General features: G+C 34.9%; 1 protein-coding gene across 4 annotated transcripts in view; it reads right to left on the reverse strand.

Moving 5' to 3' along the window:
- Positions 1-2,541: 2,541 nt before the first annotated feature.
- The window catches only part of LOC149565134 (uncharacterized), a 40,170-nt gene continuing 24,309 nt past the window's right edge, over positions 2,542-18,402 (reverse strand). The window contains exons 6-14 of one of the 4 annotated variants that reach the window (XM_089818681.1): positions 18,207-18,280; positions 17,975-18,056; positions 17,747-17,878; positions 17,551-17,645; positions 4,227-4,387; positions 3,487-4,070; positions 3,342-3,413; positions 3,173-3,248; positions 2,542-3,027 (exon numbers count right to left, since the gene is read on the reverse strand). In XM_089818681.1, coding sequence (XP_089674807.1) covers positions 3,816-4,070; positions 4,227-4,387; positions 17,551-17,645; positions 17,747-17,878; positions 17,975-18,056; positions 18,207-18,280 — 799 coding nt within the window. In that variant the 3' untranslated portion in view covers positions 2,542-3,027; positions 3,173-3,248; positions 3,342-3,413; positions 3,487-3,815. Of the gene's footprint in view, positions 3,028-3,172; positions 3,249-3,341; positions 3,414-3,486; positions 4,071-4,226; positions 4,388-17,550; positions 17,646-17,746; positions 17,893-17,974; positions 18,057-18,206; positions 18,281-18,402 lie in introns of all 4 variants that reach the window. The other 3 variants (XM_089818682.1, XM_089818680.1, XM_089818683.1) reach the window with 3 other exon arrangements.

Here is an 18,402-nt window from a genome sequence, read left to right on the forward strand (position 1 = left end):
ATTAAAATTTGAATAATAACTAATATATATCCCTTAATTATTTTGAAACAATGCCACCGTTTTTATTAGATTTTAAAGGTAATTAATAATCCTTTAATATTTAGATTATTTTAGTCAATTTTATTTAATTTGAAGTACTATGCGATATCTTAGTTAGATTAATTTATTTTGATGTTTATGTATTAATGAAAGATATTATCATTTAGATAATATTTTCAATATTATTATTGGGTAATATTATTTATTCAAGACACTGATAAGGATTTAAATATATATTTAGAAGAATATATATTTTTATGTGTCAATGTAGGGTTATGACAACACGAATACAAAGCAAGCCAAATATCACACCATAAGGCAAGGCAAGTGACAACATAAAGAAGACCCACAAAAAAGGGTCAAACTCACTCCATAAGAGAAGGGAGGCATCACTCCCTAACTCGCTTTTGAACAACTGTCCAAGCGATGATAGTCTTTAGGTTCCCTAACAAAGGAGACACCAAAAGGGTAAATTGACAACACTGCTGCCCGATTGTTGAAGAAGTCATGCCATGTTGACAAGACCACGGTGCAAGGCCATCGAAGAAGAGGGATCAGAAGTGCTCGCCAGGGTCGAGGACCAACACAAATAGGGTCAGTGGCAACAGAAGGAAGACCTAGAAGAGCAGGGGACGCAGCCATTGCAACCGGGTCATGAACAACAATAGGTGCCACAACCAGAGCATCCACAAGGGTAACATCTTCATCGGCAATATGGGAACCACTAGAGGACTCCGAGAGGGAGTCGTCAGCATCAACAATCAAGTGGTTGGAACAAGCATATCCTTCCACTAAGTAGTAGTTCCTTTGAAGGTCACAATCTAAAGCTAAATGACCGATAGCAAAGCAACGACAACTGTAGAAGGAGAAGCCCTCGTAGTCTAGCACTTGTGTACATAGTCAATCCCTAGCCATGAGCACCGCATCACCAAGAAGTGGCTAAGACAAGTTCAAGTCAAACAAACTATGGGTGAAAGTAGTAAGGCCCAATGCTACCATTACATCATCAGCCTTCAAAAACCGCCCAACTGAGTTCCCAACAGCCTCATAGCAAGACATCTCCCAAAAATGCACTCGAAGATTAGGAAGGCGAACCCATACCGAACACACACTTAAGTAGTTCAATAAGAGGGTTGAAAGAAAGTGTCCACGGTTTGGCATAAAGGAAATGATCCCCCAAACCCACATCTTGCTCACATAAGATCTTGATCTTCAAAAGAAGAAAAGATAGTAATAATGAAAACCTTAGCACGAAGGTAAGGTAAAAATCATCAAAGACAAAGGGTTTCCAACTATTAGTTACCCAACAGTGAAGATCCGACAGAGAAAGCCAAAGACCTGCAAAAATCCCCACCAACCCATGTTGTTGGTAGCAGTCAATATTCTCCACCACGTCAGGGCCACAAACCACCACGGGTGAGGTCTTGACTCTTGGCACTGGAAATGGGATGAGCTTTTATCCTTTAAGGGTCAGTAGAAGCAGACTTAGCAGTATGAGCATAACTCTAGTTAAATCCGGCAGAAGATTTTGGGAGGCGAGGCCCTCCCAACTTAACATTAGGCCCAAGGCCACCACCAGCAGCCATCTAAGAACCCCTGCAGAAGGAACGACGGAGTCCCTAGGGGCATGGACCAAAGGGGTAGTAAAAACGTCTAGAATGCCAGGGCAGGGCGGGGGCAATGAGCCCACCTTGCCACCACTGAACAAAGCCATAGTGCAACCAGCATTGAAGCAGCCTTGCAAGAAATGGGGGCAGAAGCCCTAATCGCAGCGGCAGCGACAGTGGCAACAGATATTATTGTATTAAGTTTGATGTTATGTATTAAGTTTTTGTAAGATTTATGATTAATGTTTCATCAATCTTCTGGTATGAATATTTAACATTTTTCTATATTTTTTAAAAAGTTTCTTGTTCTTATTAATTGTCCCCTGTTGTCCTCTAAAAACATGGCCCAAAGAAATACATCTACACCGGAAACGTGTCCATCTTACCATCTCTGTCCTCAAAACTAGAGAGACAACTGGGATGTCCTACCTTAATTAGAAAAAAAAATTCTCATAGTATCATCCATCAAGGAAAATTTTGATGGGAGCAACAATAGTGTTGACATGAGATACAATGTTCTTGTCTATTGCCACACCTTTGAAACACAATACATCAATTTTCCTGGAGAAATAGACCATTTTATGCTTTACTGGATTTAGAGTTCATTTTGTGTTTTATCACCATATATGGTACCAAAATCAAATAGAACATACTCCCGAATGGTAGATGGTAGTAGGAAAGCATACGTTTAAAATTAGTTGCTAAGCCCTTATTTGAAGTCCAATTGTTTTTGTTTTTCTAGGTACGGCTAGCTGTGGGAAGTTTTATAGTCTGAAAAAAACAAAGTTGGAATTGGATTTTGAAACTTCGATAGAAGGTAATATAACTCACAAATATCCAACCAATCAAACCATGGGTTTGTTACTCTGCTGTCTCTCAATCTGACACAAAGCTATAGCATAAATTTATGATTATTTGCAATTTAATTTCTACAAGAGTAAAGCAAAATACTGGTCCAGTTTAGAGGAATGATGAACCATCATACAAAATCAGACTTATCCTTGATTAGACTCCCTCCATCTGATGCTGTTTACTTACTATTTATAACTAAATAAAATCAAAGAAAAAAGTAATGAAATACAGCTAAAAGAATTATCTACAGCCACTGAAAATTTACAGGCTACTGACAACTAGGGATACAACAGAAAAATCCCCTTGATTAGTTAAAATATGTAAACTAGGAAACCTCCAGTGGCTATGGTACAATAAGTACATGAAGAGACAATAAAAATGCTTGGTATGAATATCCCTGGTTACTACAAGAATAAGGCTGACAAAAGCAAGGCAGTAGACTTCTACAGTGGTTTCCAGGGCTCTCAATGTTTGACAGCAGAAATCCTTCAGAATCTGATCTTTATGGAAAAGAATGGAACTTTCCTACCTGCCAAACAATATAATTCGTTAGCATGTACCAAATTTCAAAAGCCTTTCCTGTAATATAGTGGAGGTTGTCAAAGCCAGAATCAAGTAATAAATTGGAATTTTGAAATTATAATTTTGTCCATGACCATGTTAAGAGCAAATGCCTTGGATGAAAATGTAACACCACAATTCATTCAACAGCCATTAAATCCAGAACTCTAATTGGATTATTTTGCACCTCTGCAAGAATATCAAGGTATCAAATGTATGCACTTTTTTCCAAAGGACATAACCAAGGAGAAGTTAAAATCTTAGTAATCTTGAGAAACATACTTCAACCATGGAGAGAAATTCTATTTCTCTGAGCATCAAACTGCTTGTTGACTGATGAAACGACAAAAATTCCTGCAAGAAGAGCCTGATTAACCCAAAAGAATCTGCAAGAAACTTTTGAAGTACATAAAAAAAAATCACACACCTCAATCCAGACAAGACCAAACCCCGGCATCACTGAGTTGGATAACAATCGTCAATTGGCATCACTGACTTGTAAGACAATCGTTGATTGATATATACAAATGACCATTCCAAAGAATTACATTCGTGAAGATCTGGCATCAAAGGGATACTTCAACAAACCCAAATATACAACTCTTCCGGCAGTTCAAAGATTTTGCTTACTGCCCACCCTAAATATGCATAGGTATAAACAAGAAATGCGCAGCAATCACAAGAAGGTGAAATCCAAGCCCGTTATGACACAGAAATGATGATAAGACACTCAAGACCAGCAACACGATCATAGAATTACATGATATTTTTTACACATAAAGGATGCATTGTAGCTTCCATATAAACAGCCCTCAGCAAGGTGATAAACTTCAGCAATGTGTCTTCTGTAAATCCTTTCAGCTTCCAGGCAACGCAACCTAAGTCATTTTTATATGCTTCGGTACTGTCATTGGATTGGAAAACTCTGTTATCTGTGACATGTTGAAATTTCCCATAGCTGATGTTGCTAAACACTAATGTTACAGACCAACATTGCTCAGATTCAATGACCTGTGGAGCACATAAAATCATGCCATGCCAAGAGAAAACTAATTATAAGGCCAATCAGATATTTCTCCTATCTAATAAAAATAGGTTGCAATACTAATTAGCAAAAATTACAATTTACAGTACACAAAGCTTCCATTTGAGGCAAACAATACTCACCAATTCTAAGATGCTGCATACAGAAGACCATGCTTCAAGAACAAAATAAGGCTCTGAAATTACAGCCTCCTCTGAGACAGATCCAAACTGCACCAAATCTTCAACACACAAGAATATATAATCGGTAGTCAAGATGAGTGACCTTGCGAACCATGCACTACCTGTATATTTCCAAGCAGGACCCAAAAGATTTACTTATAACTAAAATAAGCAAATTGAACAAAAGAATACCAACAAGGAAAAATACACAGAGAAGAAGAAGTGCCTACTTATATCTAAAGCAGAATTCAAAAGTTCATCCAACTAATCTTTTACACTATATTTTTTCTGTAGATAGAAATTTAATTTTCAACCTTCATAACAAAAAAATTCATCCAAATTGCTTTAGTTTTTAGAAAAAAGTACATCCAAGTACTGTTGAAATTTCAAGAACAGTGGACAAAAACTGACACTACTGAAATAATGTGTGCTTTCTTGAACACTCAGAGCCATGAATGCATTAGACATTCATCCAAGATTGTTTCTAGAGATCTGTGACCATGTTTGAAAATTGACAATGTACCGCACACGTGTCTTTATGTAATTTTATGAGAAACAAAATGCCTGGGGGGTAAATGCATGTGTTTCTGTAATATATTTAAATTTGCAAGTGTAGCAATGAATACTTTACACTCTTATGGTCACCCAGACCCTCTGTTTTGCACCACTTTGCAGGATTGTTTTCAGTTTGGTTCACCACAGAACTCAAACTCAGATTTCTCATCAGAAATAGAATTCAGTCCCAACCAAGAAAATTCTCAGAACCTAAATTTGCTGTTGCTCTATCATGTTCAAAATTGTAGGTACAGATTTGACCCAGGACATTTCTGCTGCTGCAAGATTGACACATATTCAAAATAGAACTTTTGACTTGGTCCCAAGCTGACCTCTTTCCAACTAATTGTTGTGTGTTGACTCCTCCAAGACTTTCATATTGTTTTCCTGGGACATGTATAGAAGAACATCACTCCTGGATCATTTTTAAAATTTTAAGATTGTCACTTTATGTTCAAAACTACCCTCACTCGGAATCAGTCATGACAAGCATTGTCATTCAAAATCAATCTCGCCCTTGTCATCATGGCACACTACATCAACTATCCCTATTGCATCACCTCTTTGAAAAAATCAAATTTCTAGGTGTTTGCATCATCTTATTACTTTCTCTTCCAATTTCAGAGCAAATCTTTGAATCAATCAAAAAAGCTATGCTTGACCGAATTTAAGGGGTAGGATGTTTTAGGGGATGGGAAAGTGCTTCCACTACAGGTACGATTCAAAGCCAAATTTTTGGGGACAGCTATTAAAAAAATACGAATCTTTAAATATAAATAGAATTCAAATATGCATAGCATTGATTATCCATTCACCATAGACATTTCAGAAGCCCAATACAATGAATACATAGCAAATTAACGAGATTCAAATACTTTCATTGTTAAAATATAGCATACATATAGCAAAATTGCCCAAAGGCTCCAAGTTCCATGCATGAGATTAAAATGGCATAAAGAGAAGTCTAACTAAAATGCTTAACAGTAAACAACTATGTTACCCCAAGTTTCCAGGAAGGGGGCGGCTATATAGATATAGGGAAATTTTAAAATATACACCGAAATTTGCAAATATACATGTCATTCATATGAAACTAAGCACAAAGCATGTCATTTAAACATCATAGAACCTTAGCATACAACATTTGAATGCCATGTAAGAAAATAATAACTGATTTAGTACTCAATATATATTAAAATTGAACTTTGGCCTATTATGCATTCATAAAACAGTTTCAATTGTCCATACGCATATCAATATGTGAACAAAAAAATAAGTTTGACCACCTGCAGATTCTAGATTTTTTGTCCACCAGTAGCACTAATCTGAGAGGAGCACGCAGACATCTGCGGTTGGCTTTATTTAATCCATGATTTTTCCCGCAGACCCAGCATTTTGTCTTTTTTGTTGACTCAGAATCTAAGTTTGCAGCAGTTATTTGGTTTTAGCGTTGTTCTTGATTTTTTGGGGCCCTTCAAAGATCACCTGTCCAGCTCAGCACTAAAGGACAAAGATCATTCCAGCACCCAATGCCTTTTTGTCCACACCAGCCGTTTGCTGGACACCATGTTTGGGAGACCAGTAGTTTTTGGCAGCTACTGGGTCTATTTTCTGGCTATTACAGACGGTCAAGATTTTGTCTTCCAGCAGCACGCAAAGCTTGGATTTTATTTTCAATTTTTCCTGGTCCTTTTTTTCGGTCCACATCATCAAGAAGGCCTGCAGTCCAGCAAACATCCATTTTCCTGAGCTGCACTTTGTTATTTCAGCCCACCTCAGTTTCTTTTGGTCTGCAAAATCAGGGCGCTCAAGAAAGGGTTTTCACTTTTCTGAGGCTATATTTCAGAAATAGCTTTTTTGTTCAACCCCTAATCCAATATTTTTTGGATTTCTATTTATAGTTTTTGCTCCTGATAACCCAATTTAGGGTTTTCCAACAAAAAAAAAGAGTTTTATAATCAAATTATCCTGAAAAATTATCTGATGGGTTTTTTAATTTTTCCCCTTAAAAAATTCTGGGAGGGTTTTAATAATTTTTCCTTAAAAACTATCTAGTGGATTTTCATAAATCTTTCCCTTAAAACATTTCTATATTCTCCAACTTGTATCTCTGCTTCTGTTTGATATTGATTGTTTTTTTCCCTCAAAAATCATGTTTGGTTTTGGTCAATTTTTTTGTAATAAGCAAAGTTCACATAGGATATTATTTCAAGAGTTTTACCGTTTTTCTCCGAAAACACAATGATTTGTACTCTTCGAATCATGGTATTCTGCAATCAATTTTGGGATATTGTGGTCCTCTGCAATAGTTTGGAGGGTTCCACAACTATTCTCAGTGTGCAACTTTGTTTCCAAGGAATGACAATTCAATTATCCAACATCAGACTGGGTGTTTCATGATCATTTCAGGTCAATGGTTTTGCCGATTCTGGGAGGGTCAATGGAAGAGTTTGTGGCAGGCTCTACTCTCACACCAGCAATTCATCCTGAACAAGGGGACCACCTTCTCTCTTTATTTTCTAGCTACTCTTGGTCATTGACATTTTGCAGATCCAAGGAGGGTCTCAACAACAACAAGATGTTCTGAAGTATTTGTGACTATAAGATTTGTATTGTCTTCTGCAAGGTAGTTGATAGACCACTAAGGGAGGGTATTAGAATATTTTTAATAATTTTAGTGTCTCTCTATATTTAGCTAGTTCTAGTTAATGGTCATTTCGACTTTCATAATTTAGTTTGTTTATTCAATTCTTTATTTAAAAGTTTTTATTTAGACAACCTTGTTTTTTTGTTCACACTATAATGAAAGTTTGTAGCTCTATTTAAGAGTTCATTGTTAATGCAATACTATTCTGTTTTTCCGTTCATTAAGATTCAAACAATTTCATTTGAATCCCCTTTTATAGTCCTCCAAAACTGAACAAAAGGCCCATTTGATTTTAAAAAGGTGAAAAAATAGAACACTTTTACAAATTACAACATGCGTAGAGAAAGACCAAAAAAGCTCATGAGAGTAGAGTAAGGCTATGTCATTTCTGCAAGAAAGGCTACAGGACCAGCTACACAAGTTTATTCTCATCTTTTGTCAAAGTGAACTATGGACAAAATATTGTGAGAAAACAACCCTACCCAATAAGGTTAACGTGCCTAGGTTGCAAATGGATGAAGGGTCAAGGAACAAGGGAATTCTAATGGAAACTATACAATCTAACATGTCATCTACGCAAACCATAGATCTTGGAAGTGTGTTCTACTTCTGCCAAGGCAAATTAAAGAACTACAACTATTGTAGGGTTTTAAAACATAATTACAAGAAATGCTTGAGTCTTCCATTACTATTCTATCTGTGCCATAGCATTGGCGTGTTCTCTCTATTTCAAACAAATGTTCAAATATGTAATCGTTGTTGATTTATTATTTGACTCATAGAGAAAACAAGCTTGCCCTTTTACACTCCTCTAAAACTAAGCAAAAGGCCCATTTGATTTTAAAAGGGTGAAAGAAAAGAAAACTTTTGCAAATAAAGGCTAGGCTGTATCATTTATGCAAGAAAGGCTATAGGAGCTGCTACACAAGTTTATTCTCATATTTTGTCTAAGTGGACTATGGATAAAATGTTGTGAGAAAACAAACCTAGCCATGAAGGTTAAGGTGCCTAGGTTGCACATGGATGAGAAACAAGGGAATTCTAATGGAAACCTAACATGACGTCCACACAAAGCATAGATGTTTGAAGTCTAGGGGGAATGTGTTCTAGTTCCACCAAGGGAAAGAAAAGAACTACAACTATAGTAGGTTTTTAATGCATAATTAGAAGAGGTGCTTGAGTCTTCCATCAATACTTTTCTATCCATGCCATAGCATTGGCATGTTCTCTCTATTTCAAACAAATATTCAAAGATGTGATCTTGTAGATCTATTATTTGTTCCCTATAGAAAACAAGCTAGACATCACCCTCCTTAGAGAAAAATCCAAGGAAACTATATTGATTGAAAAAACAAGGGAATCTTGGATTAGGGCAGTTGCTCTAATACCATGGTTGGGTGAACCAATATCAAACATTAACCACTCATAAATATTATTATCATGTGTTCAACTGACTCTTATTTTGGAGCTATCCGTTGTTCAACTAGCCTCTAATATTGTACAAGTGGTGGCCAATTCATTTTGTGCATGTAAGTTAGTTGGTTTGGTTATATGGATAGATGCTTAAGACATTAGAATGTTCATTTGCAACCATCAAACTAAGCTTTCTTTGAGCCCTTTTCAAGGAAAGAATTCCTCAACATCATTGCTACTAGATGTGCTAGCTACTTCATGTTGCATCCCAGTTTTCTCTTAATTATTAAATGTTCCTTTATAATCATTGAGGTTTCGTGTGAATTTGAGTGATTGGTTAAATTAGATATTCGTTATGGTTCATGTGAAAATGAATTGTTGGTTATCTTTTATGATTTCATGGGAAATTCAAATAATGAGTTAATCGTAATGATGATATATGAATTGGAAATGGTTGACTAATATGAATATATGCTATAACAATCTTGGTCTCATAAAATGATGAGAAATATGTTATTACCATGATAAATTTCTCTTGCAAGTATGCAACAAAAGAGGGGGAAGCATTGCCAGAAAAGGAATTGGGCATGAGAGCACCACTTGTCATTGAATTAGCAAGTATGGGTCCTAAACCAGCATGGCCAAGGAAAACGGATTAGGCAAACAAGGATATACTAAGTGAACACCATGAGATAACTGGGTCAACACATTTAATAAGATAATAAAAATATTCACTTGAGCATGAACGAACTAAGAACCATTGCAATATATTTTTAATAAAGTAACCTACCATTATATAAAACATAAGGAGTAAAGTCATTATTTTCCATCTTATGTCAAAGTTTTGATTATTACTTCCATCCTATAGCAATGTTTTATTATAGATTCCACCTTTGGGTAAATGTTATAATATTATTATTATTTGTTCCATCGGGCCTTTATTTAATTTCCAACAGCCATATTTCTTTATATTCTTTATCGAGTCTTTATATTTGCGATGGCCAAATTAATATTAGGAAGTTGCCATATGTTTTACTGATGGCTTTTGGTTGTAACTCATATTGCCACCTTCTTCCTTCTAGCTCGTGAATGAGCATGCAATCAAAGAGACAAAGCTCTTTATATGCGATGACTTCTGATGCCAAACAATCACAAATTCATCCCTCATGCATATTGTATCTACAAATACCATACGTTCTTGCATTCCATTTCTTGTTCACAGTCGCCTATCCTTTGCCAATCCATGACCACATAACTATTTGGTTACAATTTTGTGCATCATTATTTGTGAATACATTAACACAATAGAGTGCAACATCATTTGCAATAACCTTTCATACAGTGTCGTGGGTCAATAATAGACTTGTTTTGCAAATAGCAATAAGTGCTACGGGTTGTACCAGACATATTAGCTTCCACCAGCACAAGAAGGCGATAATACTTTTCCAAGTCATGCAATTTTTCTATATTTCTATTCTTTACAATTTGCCATGTTTGGTTCACGGATTTGAGCGAGAATTGAGATTTGGAATCCTCAAAAATTTCTAATCCAATGTTTGGGTCTGCAAAATAGGAATTGGAATTTGGAGAAACATGGATTCGGTATCCCAATTTGACCCCCAAAACAAGAATTCCTTCACCCCTCAAAATACTTGTTATTTGGAATTCCCATTTTAAATCCCATGTTTTGAAAATGAGGATTTCAACTAAAGTGAACTTTAATTGGGTTTGACATCTGGATGCCCATTTGGGAGCACCTATTTTTGCACATATATTTGAAATTTAATTGAGTTGTAACCGAGAGCGAGAGAGAGAGAGAGAGAGAGGCATTTCAAGAAATGATACCCTTTGCATCTACTTCGAGCACCCTTTGAATGTCATTTATAAAAATTAGCAAGCGCCACTTGAATAAATTAGAAAGATTATTGCACAAATTCATATGAACACAAATTTTTTAAATTGGGGAAAAATTTTGACTATTCACCTGCTAATATAATTGGATTAAATAAAATAACTAGTACCGCACATATCTAATTTATTTTGGCTTTCTTTTTAACTTTTTCCTAAATTTTTATTTTGCAATGAGCATCAACATTTTTAGTATGTGTGGAGTTGGAAGCATCATGAACAGGTCGTTGAACAAATTGAAGATATGAATCGCCTTTCTCACTATAACTTTTATATTCATTTTATGAACCATATATCCATATTTTGAACCAAATGGACTTGGAATATCAAATATTTTTGTGTTTGAACCAAAGTCCCTAAATAAATTCTAGAAACTGTAATATGGATTTCAAGTTCCAAAATCCCAAATCAAGGATTTTAGATTCCAATTCCTAAATCATATTCCAGTAACCAAACAGGCCCTAAGGGGCTCGAAAATCTGAATTGAAAGAAAAGCATTTAAAATGTATATAAGGTCCAACTCCAAATGGAGTGTCATTTTACTTAAGTATGACTGTGCAAACATGCATAAAAGTTTTGATAATTTGTTACCTTCATAAATAGTTTTCCTTTTAGAACTTGGTTATAGAGATCTAAGCAGTGCAATGCTTATACAAGGGCATCTTCTATGTCCTCTAAGATAAGAAATAGCACGCTCAGGAAGAGTCAAGAAAACAATTATTAAGCATCATGAATTTTTTACATTAATGCTTGCCATAGCCCAAGTTGGGCAGGAAGTATTTGGCCATGATTATACATTGTTTTACACAGCCATATTGAGATTCATCGAGGATGACTAGCAAGGTCGAGAGGACGGGTGTGAATAGCAAATGTACAGAGGGTTACCCCTGCATAATAAGAGGAAGAAATTTGTAAAAAATTACAAACAAACAATATAAATAACCTAACAAACTAGGTCATGGTAGTCCAATGTATAGGTCTTGTTTGTCAAGTCTAGCGATGGGTGATTGGGTACATAGTGCCCACACAGATACTTGGCTAAGGTAGGTTTGTGGGATGCTTGTTGCTGCGATCACTAGAGGTTAGTGTTGCTAATAATTGGTAGATTGATTGATTGAAGGTATCCATAGCCTAGCCAACTAACTATCTGACACTCTTAACACCAGGATGCTCAGTGATAGGACAATGGTGTTCCAAGCCTAATCCCAGAGTAGGGAGGGCCTTTCTCAATTGAGATTGTGTGGAGATACTTAAGAATCCACAGTTGGGAGGTTAAGCCAATGCTTTTCCTCTCCATTAGAGGTCACGACTTGCACAAGACAGAGATATGATTTGCATTCAAGTTATCTTCTTTTAACAAGTATTTTACTTTTATGTTTTTGCAAGTTCAGTTGAAGATATGTTTAGACGGTTAATATGGTTAAAGTAGATACTCTCTTTACAACTGACTAGGATTCAATTAATCTGTTATAATTGTAGACCCCTTTCATTGAATATGTGAAATAGTTGTTATAACCGTCTTTCATTTGATTATGAAAAGTAATGTATATTTTATTTATAATTAAATTGTTATGGAAAAATAGCTTGTTAGAGTAATGGCTAGTTATGATGGCAGTTATAAATATTGTATTTGTTGAATGAATGCTTCTTTAATCTGCTATAGCCATTCTACTATTTCATTGAACATCTACATAGCTATAACAACTGCCTTCTCATGCTCATGAATATGAAAAGGTAGATGTGTTCAATGATATGATAGTTGTTAGTTAAGGTTAGGAAAAATGGGATGTTACACTTCATTTGTTAGACATAATATCTAAGGTGTAGAAGCCTTAAAATTAATGGTAGTTGAATTGTATTGAGGTAGATGGTCAAAGGCAAGCATGGCTGAAGGAAAAGGTACGAAACAAAAAATCCTTGACATTGATAGGTTGTCCAAAAGGAGGTAAGAATTGTTGATTTTATTATTGAATTTTTCATAATTAAATTTAATAATGTTTCTAACCTATGAATTATTTTTAGTCTTTGTTAAACCATTCACTCTTTTTCATTTTGGGACAATGTTTTTAAAAGTTTTAATCTTTGTAACTTGCTTGCACTTGTAGATATGTTTGCCCTTTCATTTATCAAATTCTTATACTCACAAGACTTGACCTCCACATGCTAAATTTTTACCTGGACTCAAACTCAACACAAACTCGAACAAGACCCAAGAAAGACTTTCAAGGATTTAAATTATCAATCTTTCTATATATAAATACAATCTTTAGCCAGTTTAATTTTCCAATCATATTGTCCACTAGATCTCACTAGAGACCATATTAATTCATGAGCAACTATTGATCTAGAATTGATAATATTTATTTTATCAAAATGTGAATTATAAACTTGTACAATAGTAAGAATTGAATGAAATGCTTGTTTAATTTATTTTATACAACGGATGCATCTAGGACTAGATAACGAACGCTATACGAGCTTCTTACTGTGAGAATATTTTATATTGAAAAAGTTTATTATGTAGATTACAAAATAAAGGTCTTTTGGGAAAAACAAAATTGAATTGTCTTTATAAATTTAAAATATTATTTCTTAGTTACCCGGGTTCGTTGTTTTGCCCCCAGAACCTTGCCCGAGTTCGAACCAATTCGAAATACTAGTGTGGTTCGGCACAAGTTCGAATAGGGTTCAATTTTCTTGGGGCTGGTTCAAACCCACAGTCCAAGAATTCAAACCCAAGCAAATTTCAGCTGCCCAAATTGAATTTGGTGTGAACCGACAGACAAATTTCATGGCATTTTTATAACTAATTTGATATTGTTTTGAGTTCCACAACCCTAAAAAGTGAATGTAAATAGGCTATTTTGGCTTCTAACATCATTTATGGTGTGCAAATAGGTGATTTTGTGAGCAAATAAGTGATTGAGCAAAAGTAAGTTTGTGCAAGGTGGAGTTGGAAGATTGGATTGTTAGCTATATTGAACTTGCTGTTATGATTCATGAATTATGAATTAATTTTCATGTTTTGAATCTTTGATGTTGAACTTGAAAAACAAAATATATGACAGTACGAAGTTGATTCATGATGCTATGATCACAATTTACATGTTTAAAGTTTATGCTTATGGTGTTTTTGTGGTTTAAATGACTAAATCATATGATTGTATGATACTCTATGCTTCTAGGCTTCATAAATATGTATATATATTTAATTTTATAATTTTTACATGTTTTTGTACAAACGAATCCATAACCCTTTCCAAAATTTCGAACTCGAACCGGTAACTAAGTATTATTTGAAGTGTTGCCATCTATCAATGTAGACTCTAGCAATAAGGCAGTTTGATTTAGCAAATAATTTATCAATAAGTATGTAAGACTATGATAGATAATAAAGATTGGTGTTTAAACTTTAAGTTAGACTTTATTATTATATGTCAAATTGAGATTACGAATGATAAAATATAGGAGGGTTATTTATAGACTTGGTATGAAAGTCTAGAATTGGAATAAAAGTAGAAAGTAAAATCTTCTACAAACAAAGATATTTTATTTCTATTATTACTTTTGATTTGTTTTAAGAACTAGCTTTTCATCAAGCTCTTCTGTTAAAATTCCTGAAGGTTTCTGTCACCAGAAATCATTTAGCAAATCCAAGCATGCCTGATTTTCTACAAACGGTTGCAGATAGGAGCACTACAGCATACAGATGAGAAGCAGTCAATAATGTCAGATGTACCCAAATGGGAAACAATTTTCTCAATAAGCCTGCAGCTGCAATTCCAGCCAGCATGAAAACGGCAGCAGAATGAATCACACTTGCAAAAATATGCCTATACAAATATTTTAGCAAACTAGTAATAAATATTTCCCGTCTCTTATATCCCCGGCTAAACTAAAGACTAGGAAATATCAACGGCAAGTATTAATAGCTTCAGAAATATATTTGCCATGGGTGATAGAAAACTTATCACACCAATTATCAAAAGCGCACACACATATATATATATATATATATATATATATATATAAAGTGAAAACTCCTGATTAAACATAATATAAATCAAACATCGCAGATTTTATTGTTCTTGCCATCTAAATGGGGTCCGCCTTCAGCATCAATGGCTTAAAACAAGTCAACTGGAAATATTCTCATACTTACTTCTAAATCAATAATAAACTTCTGCAAATCTCTTATTTAATAGACCTTATCTCAAATATGATTCCAAAGAAAACTTTACAATCCACCCCTTGAAAGAACTGGCTTTTTGTCAGGCCCTTCTGTTAAATTCCTAAAGGTTTCCGTCGCCGGAAATCATGAATCACTAACAAATCCAAGCATGCCTGATTTCCTCCATCCACCCTCCTTATAAAAATATCCAAGAAAAATCTAGAACATTAGGCTGACTTGCCCAACCTACAAAGTGACATCTATTTATGTTTTATTATTTTATTGTTATTCAATTAAATTAATTAATATTAAGACAACATTTAAATATTTCCTTTAATTTTGACAACTTAATTAAATCAATTTAATTAATAACACCTTAAATATTGGGAACATTACAAGCTACACATAAGGAATGTGTTCATCTTATGAGCAGAATTTATCTCTCTTCTGGCACAAATAATTTACCCATGTTGTGCAAAAGACCATCTAAGAGGTACAAAATAAACTGTGCCTTAAGGTCATCATGCTTAACTGAAGTTGTTGATCTATGCACTTTACAAAGACTATTAGCAGTCTAGAAAGCACATTGACGAACCTATCATTTGCCCCATGGTTAATACATTGATCACTTAATGGAACTGTTGCAAGAATCCCACGCGTTTGTAGGGCCCAACTGCTTCAAAAAATGGTTTACACTCGCAGATGTTTCTACATCATGCTCCTATTGTGTTGTTGATTTGCATTGATTGGTGTGCTCAGAACTGATGAATTTCAATCGTTGAGTTGGTGTTCTTCAGGTTCTTGGTCAACTTGCTGATGCAACGTGTTGAGAATGATCAAAAAGTGATTATTGGATGATTAGCATGTTCGAGGATAATATTAATGGTTCAAGCTATATCTTAGTCAACATGTATTGGTTCAAGTTAAATATTGTATCAAAATGATTGTAATTTTGTAATTTAGGTGGTGAGAGTTTAGTCAACCTTGTTTATTTCTTCAAATTTGATGATATGTATGAATGTAATGATCTTGTGATCAACTGGGTGTGTGAGAGAGGCCAGAGTATGTAAGATCTGCAATTGAGGCAGAGATCTAAATGTTGTATTTGTCCTTCAATGAAACTAACCTGGAAACATGTCGAAGATGCTATCATCCAGTTCATGACTTGTGGATTGTAATCCATATGAATTTCTAAGGTTGGGGGCCTTCCCTACTGTATTTGAGCAGTGAGCTCTAGGCAGGGTGCCTGAATGCATGTGCATTCCCATTATAATACCTTTACCAGGGTATAGTGCCTTTAACAAAGTACATCATCTTTTGGGTTCATCCTCACCGTGGGTTTTCCCCTAACAGGGTTTTCCATGCAAAAAATCTTGGTGGTATGTGTTCATGTTGTCCTGTGGACCTTTGGTTGCATACTTGACTATCTTATATGTGGTTTAAGATCTGCAAGTTGTTTAAGTTTGTGAAGTTTGGAAACAACTGATTCACACCTCCCCCCTCAATTGTGTGTGCTGCCCTATTTCTATCAGAAATAGAAGCTAGTTCATCTATACATGATCCTCCATAATTAAGTGTAACAGAACAAAGAGGGGCTTGTCTACATATAGTTTTCCAGACATATAACCCAGATTCATCAACCCCAGGTAAGAGATATCAATTTACAGCATGGGATCACACATGCAACTCACTCACCCATTCATTAAGTTCAATCATAATCCTCTATGCCATCAGAGCAAATGCACCCACAGCATATCTTCGAACATATCTTTTATGTTCAAAAAGCACAGGGACACATAAAAGATAATCTGGTTCATCTATATATGTATCCTCCATGACTGGGTGTGAGAAAGCAAAATGGAGCTTGTCTACAAATAGTGTTTTAACCTAAAATCCAAGTCATCAACCCCCAGATTAAAGATAGAAAATAAAAAGCATAGCAGCACAAATGCAGCCGACTCACTGATACAGGAAATTCAATGCCTCAAGGAGTATTCAACATTAGAGAAGAAGACTCTCACAGCATCTCTTGGTGGGCGAATAGCAAGTCAAGACATTAAGAACTCTTCTCATGTACAAACTCATATAGAATACTCAGTTTCCATTTACATATTCGTCTCTCTATTTGTGTCAAGTATTATGCTCTTCATCCATTTATAAGTCAGTTCTACAACTTCATTTATATTACAATATTTATAACATTTTCTATCCATTTATAACACAAGTTCCAGCAACTGAGAGATGTCCCTCCCCAAATATTCCTGTAATTTAGATTGATCTTGCAAGTACTGCACAAAGACTGTTTGGCATACAAGCTTGAAGCTACCATGCAAACAATACTATGACTTCCAAATTTCTTACATCAATTACAATTCCATTCATAGTTCTACCAAACAAAGCAGCTTTAAGAACATTTTCAATTGATACTGTAGCATCAGACATTCTTGGCAAGAAAATTTATAAATTATGATGATTCTAGAGTGCATACAATGTTGCTTGCAAGGTACCATTCATTGTTACTACCAAACATGAATATCTTCACGTGCTTGATTGTAGCTATCAAATAAATTAAAATTAGTTAGAAGATCTACCTTTTTCAAATAAGAGCATCGAATACGATATTATATTCAATCTGACACCTCCAAGAGCAAACTTTTCAAAAAGTTCAATTTGCATGTGCTCCCAACTGTTTCATGTGTTCCAAAAACATATTAAGAAACACAAATGTACCTTAAAATTTACACGACTTGAAAAAGGCTGAAGATAAGAAACTGAAAAATGGCTAACCTTTGCAAAGGAAATTTGGAAATTTCAACACCTGTGCTAAGATGGTAATTTTCAAGCATGTCAAGTAGCTCTCCTGACTTAACTATATTTCGAGTTAGAAACAGGTAAGATGCCGCACAACCAAAATTAACCCTGTTTCAGCCACACTACAATTAAGCAATAAGTTGAAAGAAAAATGCAAACCTGCTGGAATGAAGGGTTCCATAATAAACAGGTTGAGTGGAATACCTTAGAGCCTGCAAACCAACTCCAACAAGAATATTACTGATATCTTGGAGGCCATGGCTCCCCAACACTTGCAAAGCAGTGCCTGTAATTTTATTTACCATAAATGTTAACAAAACAAATAGATGTTATTCAATAAATCAACCCCTAGCACCAAATTCAAGACATAAATCCAACAATAAATGGTAGAGACCAAAACAGTTGTTGATGATTATCATATCAAAAAAAACCTTACCTAACTGGCTTAGACCTGAAGACATTAGTACTATATACAATTTTCTTTCACTACTCAACAACACTGCGACTTGTCTGCAATCAGAAAGAATTAAGATCAGTAATAGAAAGTAATCTTCCACAGCCTAATTGCTTGCTTGTCTACATTATTATCAATTCAACCTACTAGACAAATTCTAAAACAGAAAAAATTTGAA

Source organism: Cupressus sempervirens, chromosome 3 (assembly GCF_028749045.1).
Source record: "Cupressus sempervirens isolate cs-2001-9-10 chromosome 3, ASM2874904v1, whole genome shotgun sequence".
Lineage (NCBI taxonomy): Eukaryota > Viridiplantae > Streptophyta > Pinopsida > Cupressales > Cupressaceae > Cupressus > Cupressus sempervirens.